At 34.4% G+C, this 10,094-nt stretch overlaps 3 protein-coding genes across 3 annotated transcripts; all 3 read right to left on the reverse strand.

The window, feature by feature from the left end:
* Window positions 1-3,342: 3,342 nt before the first annotated feature.
* Window positions 3,343-4,566, reverse strand: LOC139425088 (uncharacterized). The gene has a single exon (XM_071178134.1). It carries the CDS (start codon window positions 4,564-4,566, stop codon window positions 3,343-3,345), a length of 1,224 nt encoding a protein of 407 aa, XP_071034235.1.
* A 63-nt stretch (window positions 4,567-4,629) lies between these two features.
* LOC107439079 (uncharacterized) lies at window positions 4,630-4,974 on the reverse strand. Its single transcript, XM_016051555.1, has one exon. The coding sequence runs from the start codon at window positions 4,972-4,974 to the stop codon at window positions 4,630-4,632; it is 345 nt and encodes a 114-aa protein (XP_015907041.1).
* Window positions 4,975-5,328: 354 nt separating this feature from the next.
* On the reverse strand, window positions 5,329-7,187 carry LOC107439078 (uncharacterized). Its single transcript, XM_071178135.1, has 3 exons — window positions 6,785-7,187; window positions 5,854-6,695; window positions 5,329-5,799 (listed from the first exon to the last, which is right to left on the reverse strand). The coding sequence occupies exons 1-3, from the start codon at window positions 7,185-7,187 to the stop codon at window positions 5,329-5,331; spliced, it is 1,716 nt and encodes a 571-aa protein (XP_071034236.1).
* Window positions 7,188-10,094: the final 2,907 nt, after the last annotated feature.

Below are 10,094 nucleotides of genomic sequence, written 5' to 3' on the forward strand. Positions count from 1 at the left end.
AAAACATATAAACTAGTTTTTTTTAAATTTTTGATTAATATTTTTTTTAAAAAAATGGCGAAACTAGTCAGATACCTTAATATCAAATACTTTATGCTGAGTTATAAATAAGAATAATTCTTCAATATTAAACTTTAAAAAAAGGTATGAATCTTAATATGTAATCAATACTATTATCATCAGCTGTATATTAACGACCCTCTTGAATTATCTAACATTTCTCAAATACCCGAAATCTCGCTATCGCCCCCCCCCCCTTAAAGTCTTCACCACCCACTGGGGGAAAATAGCACCCACGTTTGGAACCTATGATCTAGATTACAGCGTTATTAGGCCTTATTTAAATTAAATCATACGTATAACGTGATGCATAATTACTGTAGTCTACTGTGCGAGTAAAGAACAGTGCTGTAATAGTTAAATATATAGTGTATATGCTACGGTCAACATGAATAGACGGTAACTATTTATACTAACTGGTCAATATTAATATTAACCAAATAAGCCGATTTATGTGAATAATTTAAGCGAATTTATCAAATTAATCGGTTACTATTGATAATAAATCAATGAAATTTGGTCAACGTCATTCTTTTGCTTTTTTAGTGAGGATATTTCCGTATCATGATTTCGCACGCCAACAACAATCGTCAAGGCACCAATCGGAAAAATAAAATAAATTATAAAAAAAAACTGTCAATGTTTGCCCGGGGAGCCTACTTGTTATATTCTTCGAGTTGCTCCCCTTTAGTCATGTTTTTTTTTTAATTTTTTCTTTTTTTTGAAGTTTTTAGCAGGCCGCCGCCTGGATTATCCCCTTTTTATTTCTTATATTTCTTCTCTTTTTATTTATTCCTTTTTTATCAATCACAGAATCATTGTATAGGGAAAAATATACTTGAGGGTGCCCCTTGGCGAAATTGGCGACTTATGTTTGGCGCTATTCCTGTTTGCGCGGAACACTGTGGTAACAGGAATGGTAGCCAAAACATAATGATAAATTTAATAAAACATTGGAAAATTTCAACAAAACATCGGATAAAGCTTGCAATGAGCCCAATCTAAGCAAAATTAATAAACCCAATAAAAAGGATTTTGAATCTAAGCTAAAATTAATGGAGTAGGAGCAAAAAGAAAAGGAAAAAAAAAACTCACTTCTTCATTAAGCTTGAATATTCTCAGATTTAGGTGCACAGAAATATCTAATAACAGTTAGATACTGTCTAAATTTATCATGAATAGAATCTGTCTACCTCCGTCCCGCAGTGGACTGATCGTTAAGACACGGTTCCCAGCAGATCACCGAAGTCAAGCATCACTGGCTGCGGTCAGTGTGCGGGTGGGTGACCACTTGGATCAGTCTGCGCAGGGACCGAGGGTGTGCGGTATTGGTCCTCGTTAAACTGTGCTACCGTAAAGTGCTCGACTTCGCGCGCAGGTCGTCGGGCTACCGAAGCGGGGGTACCATCACCTCCGCGAGGATCAAAATTGTGATGGCATGTCCTCGGATCATCCTCCGGGATGTTTCCCAGACCGTCGCCAATAGCCCATTGTGCAGCTCTAGTGCGACGTAAATTAACAACAACAACAAGTGTCTACCTCCACCGCCATATAAATTCGACGAAATAGGAATCGAAAATGGCGTCTGTAATACCGGACTAGCGGTGACATTTTTTTCTTAAATCCCTTTTCATGACTGCCCACATACCTTCGATCTTATAGACCAGATTCAAAAGTAACCTTATCAACCGGTATCCAACGTAGAACTAACGGACCTCTGAAATTACAACCGTTGAACATTTAAAAATAACACTAAAATCTAAACCGATCAGAATCACGATTGGATTTCAACATCGCCCAGCTAGGTGATCAACCGCGATCACAACTTGGCGAGAATCAAGGGGCACCCACAAATATAGTCTACCCATTGTATATCATTAAGATTGGCTATTCATGTAATCAGGTATTCAACTATAGAATTTAGTTTTATGAGTTGATTAGTTTGTTCGTATATTCATTCATGAGCTAATTCGCTGATTCTGTCAAAAAATACAAAATACTTACTGACCTCAAATAAAACTCAGAGGACTTCGAATCAAATAATTAAAACTCTACTATTGCGTTTAATACAAGGTCCGGCTATTAATTTCCAGGACTGACGTAACTGTAGGAGAACGAAAAGCCGGAAGATGGCGCTAATGATTGCATATTGAAGAGTGCTTTCTTGCGCATGTGCAGTGCAATCGGCACCATACTGAAGTAAGTGGTTCTCGTAGAAAGGCGCATTAAAACGTAGCTCTTAAATTCCTGTTGTCGAAGTGAAAATGGAGCAAGAATAAACATTAAATGTTGCTTCAAATTGGGCAAGACAGCTGCGGAAACCTACAAATTGTTAAAACAAGTTTACGGCGAGGAAGCATTATGTCGCTCAAGAACTTTTGAATGGTTTAAAAGCTTTCGGGACTGCGCGAAAGCGTGGAAGATGATCCACACACAGGTTGGCCGCAGTCGTTACGCACGCCCGAAGCAATTGAAAAAGTTCGCTTCCACACATTGCGCTGCCTGTGAGGCTATTCTTAACCCAGCATGGTGTCGTTAAGATGCAGCATCCACCATACTCTCCAGACCTAGCACCCGCAGACTGTTTCCTAAGCTGAAAAATTCGCTGAAGGGGACAAGATTTCAAGATGTCGAAGCCATCAAGAAGACTGTAACGTCACTATTAAAGAGCATTCCGAAAGAGGACTTTAAAACTTCTTTCCGAAATTTGTACAGCCGAGCACAGACGTGCATTACGGCTGATGGGGATTACTTCGAATAATATTAAATGGCTATGCGTTTAATTTTATTTTCTTCTGAGTTATTCTATGAGTCCTGGAAATTAATAGCCGGACCTTGTATAAAAGGAAGATTTATTAACTAAACATTAAAATTACAGCATCGCAGTTCTAAAACAAAAACAAATCTCTACTCAAAAACTATTTACATTTTAAACCATCACCATGGCAACCACAAAAACTCTTCTCGTTGCCATCTTCAAACTGATATGTAATAAGTAAATTATTTAACAAAAAATACGATGCGTATGAGCACATAATATTTCACATCCTCCCACCTAAGTTAACAACATTAACAAAGTTAACTTACATAGCTTAACGATATCTTATGTTAAAATGACACTTTGCAAGAGTTTGAAATAAAATTTAAAGTTCTAATTCACTACGCAGTTCTTATAAATATAGTTTGTGAAGCCTTTTTAACAGCTTGTCCACTCCCTGTAAAATAAACGGCACAGGTAAAAATGCATATCCAGCCCTTTGAATTGTCTTTCAAAATCATAGGTTAAAGCCCAGCAAAGTCCACACCCGTTACAGGGAAAACAGTATCTTGAACTCTCTCACCTGGTGGAGATGCATTTGATGGATCTTCAGATTTGGCAGAAAAACGTTTGCAGACTACACAAGATCTCGATACAGCTTTTACAGTTCTTCTACCACACAGCAGCCAAAATCTTTCTCTAAGAGAATTTAATGTGCAGGAAACACCAGCATGCCCCCTTTTTCTATGTTCAGACAGTACTATAGGGTGCTCTCCAGGTAAAACAGCAGGTGTTCTAAACTCTTCAAAATCATCTCTCTTATATACAGTTGTTCTTAATCTATAGATTCCTTTCTTATCAATAATTATATCTAGAGTTTTAAGGCTTTTATCTGAAACTCTTGTAAATGACTCCTGTTGTATCAAGTATACAGTGGTTTTCTCAGCTTCCTCTAATTCATTTACAGAAAGATCTCCTTTTCTTCTTTCTTCATTTTTGCAATTAAAACGGAATCTCGTCACCCACGCCATAGTATGTACAATTTTTCGATTATCAGAAATATTAGAGCTCAAAAGTTTAGTCACTTCAAAATTTATCATTGAGGTTGTGACACCTTTTCTTTTCTCCCAGTTTACTTCCTCCTCATTAACGACATATTTAGACGAAGTCCACAATTCTTGAGGTAAATATATGGAACACTTCTTGGATCCACTTAGTCCAAAATACCTTGGAATATTAATTTTCTCAATGTGCAGTACACCTTCAATCCATTTTAAAAATTCTCTTCTGATGTTTTCATCAACATCATCATCCCAATTCAGTTTCAACTTCCAAATGCTCTGAAGAAGCAATTTTGGGATCATCGTTACAAGACAGATCATACCCAAGGGGTCAAAAAGTCTATGTACAGCTGACAGGATGGTTCTCTTCGTTACTTTCTCAATGTTAAGCTCTTTAATGCAACCTGTACTCACTGGAAGAGTATCATATTTCTTATCCCAGCTCATACCAAGAACATTTGAAGATGGCTGTGAATTTTCCTCGGTTAAGTCGGTGTACTCCCACCCTCTAAGATCGAATTTTCTACTTGCCATTATTTCAGTAGCAACTCTTTGAAACATATTCAATTCTTCTATGTCCTTGACACTCGTGACGCAATTGTCTACATAAAAACTTTTCATTAGTTTTTGTACAACATATTCAGGATAAGTAGCTTTTTGTTCCCTTATTTCTTTCAAAACATTCATCAGAAGGTATTTGATAGTTGAGGACAACAGAAATGGCCTACATATGACTCCAAATACTATCCTTCAATGCCTGTAAATCTTCAAGCCTTCATCATTAAGCCACAAAAATCTTAGGTAGTTCCTATCAGTTTCAGTAAGTCCGATTTGTAAGACGACTTTACGCATGTCTGAAACGACACCAATTCTCTCTGTCCAAAACCACATCAAAATACATGGTATTAATTCAATAAGATTTTCACCCTTCTCTAAGCAATCATTTAAACTTGGAAAACCTTTGGCCTTAGCTGAAGCATCAAATACGGGTCTAATTTTGGTAGTGCTATTTGGTTTTATAACTGCACGATGAGGTAGGTAGTGTTCATTTTCCTCGAAATTATCCTGTACTTCTTCTATTATTCCTTCCTCCATCCATTCATTAAAAACTTGCTCATACTCTTTATAAATCGACTGCAATTTAAGTCGGTTGACATTCGAATTCAATCTTTTATACGCCAGGTTATAGTTGGTTGGCAATGGAGGATGATCTTCCAGCCAAGGCAAGCTAACCACAAAACGGTTTTCTACATCTAGTCTGATTGTCTCCAAAAAGTAATCTTGTGTAGCTCTTTGCAATTATGCCTGCACTTTCTTCGCAGATGGATCTGTGATTCCCAAAACATCCAATGACCACAGTTGATTCACAGATGCTTCAGTCAAAAGAAATGAAAGAGAATAATTTGTCGTCCCAGCAATATCATTTATAGGTATCTTCCCCATAAGAGTCTACCCTAGATGTGACTCAACGGCAACAGGACCTTCAATCAAACATTTTACATTGCCAGTGAAAAGCTTGCCGGCCACATCAGCTCCAAGTAATAATTTGACGTCATTAGATACTCCTAGAGAACTGTACTCAGTATCATTCACACAAATTCCATATTCATTCAACTCTTTCAGCCATGGACCATTAGGGATGCGTTTGACATAATCAGAAATCATTGGTTGATCTAAACAAAGTACTTTGCAATTAAATTTGTTATCAGTACTCGCTAAAGTAAGTTTGTATTGAGAATGACACTTTTCACCTGATGATACACTTCCAAACAATTTGTGTACTAACTTAATTTCTCCGCATTTCTCTATACCCAAATATTTGACTACGTCTCTCGTAATATATGTTCTCTCAGAGCCTGTATCAATAATAGCTCTCACAAGTTTGTCTTTATCTCCATTTCTTATGAGCAGGACTAGAGTCTGTAATGAAACTTCAGAATGAAGTGATTGGCTATTTTAGACGTTATCGCCAACGGTTGCTTTACTCTCTGGGTTTTGAACTTCATTACTGGCCGCAACTTCTCTACAAAGAAGTATGTTGTGCTTTTTACCACAATTAAAGCATGGTTTCTGTCTGCAATTTATTACTCTGCGGCCTAGTCGTAAGCATAAGAAACAACAACGTGATCTTGCAACAGCAGTTTCTCTATCATTTAAACTCCAATTTTTTGCATATTCACAATTCCAAGAATTGTGCTGGTTTTCACAAAAAAGGCACTTTCTCTTATCATGTGGTGAAGTAAGCAATTCAGAAGTGGAAGGTACTTGTGCAGATTTACCAAATTTTTGTTTCAACTGGAATCTACCATTCGTAGGAATTCTTCGTTTCTCACCATCATCTGTACTTCTCACGAAGGATTGAGATGCCATGTTCACTCTCTCTTCAGCCTCTACTTCTCTCTCTAAGAACTCTAGCAAAGTATCCAAATCAGTCTTGGTAGTTGGTTCAGCTCCTTCAACGTTTGGAACAACATGAATAATCGACCGTTTGTTTATAGTCCGATATCTTTCCCACGTCTTGAGCGTTTCCTCTGGAATAGACGACTCGACTAGAGGAAATAACATTGCAGCATATTTTTCTCTTGTTACTCCTAACACTTCTAGTGATTGAAGTTTTGACTCCAGTTGATCATAAAGTTTCCGCAGAGATTTCTCAGATTTGCTTTGCTTCTGTAATACTAAAGCTAATAACTCTCTCCCATACACTTGAATCAACAATTCATCTTTTCCATACCGAGTTTTAAGTTGATTAATTGTTGTTTTATAACTCTCTCCACTCGGAGGAAAACTCTTTGAAAGTTCATCAGCAGGTGATCCTTTTAACATGGATTGCGATAAATAAGGGAATTTATCATGGTCACCAATATTCTGATCTTTGCAACTTTCTCAAATTGGCACCAAAAACTGAACCAGTTTTTCAAATTTCCATCAAAGACTGGAAGCTTAATCTTTGGATACTGCAAATTTGTCGAATCAACAACTAAATGGCTAGTAACGGACATATTATGTTTTTCAGAAATGGAATAAAGTAAATTTTCCAATTTAATATCAAAAACTCTAATTTTATCAATATAAGATTCGGAATCATCTATTTCGTTATCAATTTCTTTTTCATCTCGAACTTCCGAAAACAACTCAGTTCTTACATTTTCTTCAGATACAAGTAATTGCTTACCTTTTTCTGATATGATTCTTAATTTCGACAATTTCTCTTCATCGTTCATTTCAGTCTCAATTTTTGCAAAATCATTGCATGACTGAGTAAACAATCTACAATGCTGTGTTCTCACTTGCTTCAATACTTCCATTTTCACTCAGATTCAGTAATAGTCGTTTTCTAAAATCTCAACAGAAATTCAAAGTCCTGTCGCGGACGCCATATGCCAAAAAATACAAAATACTTACTGACCTCAAATAAAACTCAAAGGACTTCGAATCAAATAATTAAAACTCTACTATTGCGTTTAATATAAAAGAAAGATTTATAAACTAAACATTAAAATTACAGCATAGCAGTTCTAAAACAAAAAACAAATCTCTACTCAAAAACTATTTACATTCTAAACCATCACCATGGCAACCACGAAAACTCTTCTCGTTGCCATCTTCAAACTGATATGTAAGAAGTAAATTATTTAACAAAAAATACGATGCACATAATATTTCACAGATTCATCAGTGGATTGATTTTCTTATTCATCCATTAATAAAATATTTACTAATATATCTATTCACTGATTATTTGAGCTTTCTCACCCGAGTATTAGTGACAAAATCAGTTATTAATTTCAATTAAAAAGTTGAGAGAATTAAAATGATAGCAAAGTGGGCGTAGAAATGTTTAATAAAATCATTGTGAAAATGAATAGGTTTATGAGATCAAAACTAAAATTTACAAAATCATTGTATGTAATCAGAATTGACTATTCAAGGAATCAGGCCTTTCAATTTTTGAAAAACATGGGTTCAATCATTGAAAATCTTCAGAATGTCAAAATTCTCCAACGACTCCTCTTTAGAGATTAAATCGGCAAATATATTGCTAACTTAAAAATTATTTGCAAAAGGGCAAGATTATATTATCATTAAAATTTATAAATGAAAATGCGTAATTTGTATTTTAAGTTTTATCTTTGAATTTTTGAATTTTAATACACAAATACCGATAAGTACTTCGAAATAGAAAATAATTAAAAGCTATCTGAAAAATATTTATATCGATTGGCAAGTGACACTTCGGCTGCTTTCCTTGTAATGCCCTTAACACCATACTATCACACAATTGATATATTAAAAACAACAATTTACTTATAATAGGGATAGAGTGCTCTCCTTACAATCGGGTAAGCCGGGTTCGAATCTCAGCGATGACTAGTCGATTCGAATTCCCCACTCGACATGCACTGACCATAGTGCTGAAGTAAAAATATCATCAGTGGTAGATGGATCATGACCTCGAGTTCCCTTGGCATCAGGCTAACCGTGGGAGTTTTTCGTGGTTTTCCTCTCCGTGTAACGCAAATGTGGATTAGTTTCATCAAAAAGTCCTCCATGTAAGGGAAATTTACCCAATACTTTGAGTTATCTTGTCTTCCGGATCGGGTTCAAAATTACAAGAACACTGAATTGAATATTAGTCATCGTAAACTTAAAATTGTGTCAGCTGCTCAACGATGGTTATAAAATAAAATAGACTGAAGAGTTGGTGTGTGTCTGTCTGTTCCTCTTATGACTCCTGAACAGTTTGCTCTACCGTCTTGAAATTTTGACAGCTGAAGAAGAGGGAAATTTATGCCCCTGATCCAAAAATTCGTTTAAAATTTCCAATAAAATTGTTTAGAAGAAATGTTTGAATTGTTGTCGAATTTTTTCATTGGTTACCATTGTTTCCAAGTCAATTAACCATTCATAACTATTAAGAACTGAGAATGAAACCCTTTTCTTCTACTGTAACTGAAATTTCAATCATAAAGGCAAAGGTTATATGTGGGATTGCTTTCTTTCAGCAGAATGCTGTTCATTTTTTTAATCAAAAATTCTTAAAAATTCTCCTTTTCCATTCCAGGGGGATTCTAATTCGAGAAGGGATGATTACGCAATCACTAAGCCAGCATCATCTCTGGAAATCAGTAAACCCATTATCTTTCCTTCATTTATCATCCTCCTATCTTCATGAAATCATAGCAGACTTAGCGCATGCGCAAATACATGGAAAGTCTTTGGGATTGAAAAGATATAGTAGTTTTGTCTAATTCAAAAATTAACAAAAGCATAATACCGTTATCCTTATTATATTGGAAGAAAATCTTAATAGCATTAACGGATATCATGAATTTCGTCAATAAATATTTTTTTAATTATTTTTCTTAAACTACAATTACAATTGAAAATGCAAATTATAATGTGACAAATTTTAATTGTAACCAATGTGCATGATCGAAATTGCACCATTTTGATAATTCAGAAAATGCTTTTAGAATGAATACAATCTTTATAAAGGTTTCTGTTTGGAGTATTATTTCAATTTAATGAAACACGAATATTTCATAAAAATCTATATTAAACTATTTGACTTAATGTAAAGAGCTTAAATAACGAAAAGAAAATCCTGTCTCATTTAAATTAATCTTTCATACAATAAACTTTTAAGTTCTGTTTCATGAATTATTCATTACTTAGCTGATAAAGATATCTTTACTGTTTACCAAAATGTTCACTGTTCAAAAACGGCTATTGTAAACATTAAGAAAACTTTTCTTAATGTTTACAATCAATAACAGAAATGTTTTTTAAATTTTATTTACTTTATTTTATCTTTTATTTTATGTATTTGCTTATTTATTTATTTTTGGAAATGGTGTTAAACAAAGGGTATTTATTTAATTTTGCATAATCACCAAAATGAATTTAAACTAAATTATTGCTTACGTTGCGAGTTTGCAAAATTATATTTGAATTTTTGACTATGTATATTTTACATTTGTTTTTTTATAAAATTAAAATAACTACAGTGAGGAGAAATTTAACCTTATTTTTTATCGACTTTTCCATTGTTTAAACGAAATCAGCATAATCTTAAAAGAATTAACAACTTTAATCCTTACTAAAATGAGTTCTTAAATAAAAGTATGTAAGGTTATTTATGCATTTTATATTTAATATTCATGTACTTTGTTTATTTCAGTTTCTTTAATTATTATAAAATATATATTTTC

This window comes from Parasteatoda tepidariorum, chromosome 2 (genome assembly GCF_043381705.1).
Source record: "Parasteatoda tepidariorum isolate YZ-2023 chromosome 2, CAS_Ptep_4.0, whole genome shotgun sequence".
Classification (NCBI taxonomy): domain Eukaryota; kingdom Metazoa; phylum Arthropoda; class Arachnida; order Araneae; family Theridiidae; genus Parasteatoda; species Parasteatoda tepidariorum.

Bases quoted from the DNA above. Each gene is read 5' to 3' on its own strand.
- LOC139425088 (XM_071178134.1), bottom strand. From the start codon at position 4,566: ATGAATGTTTTGAAAGAAATAAGGGAACAAAAAGCTACTTATCCTGAA.
- LOC107439079 (XM_016051555.1), bottom strand. From the start codon at position 4,974: ATGGAGGAAGGAATAATAGAAGAAGTACAGGATAATTTCGAGGAAAAT.
- LOC107439078 (XM_071178135.1), bottom strand. From the start codon at position 7,187: ATGGAAGTATTGAAGCAAGTGAGAACACAGCATTGTAGATTGTTTACT. The intron at 6,696-6,784 runs GTTTTTGGTGCC...CCATGTTAAAAG, and splicing joins AAATTTGAAAAACTGGTTCA to GATCACCTGCTGATGAACTT. The intron at 5,800-5,853 runs GTTGGCGATAAC...GTTTCATTACAG, and splicing joins ACCCAGAGAGTAAAGCAACC to ACTCTAGTCCTGCTCATAAG.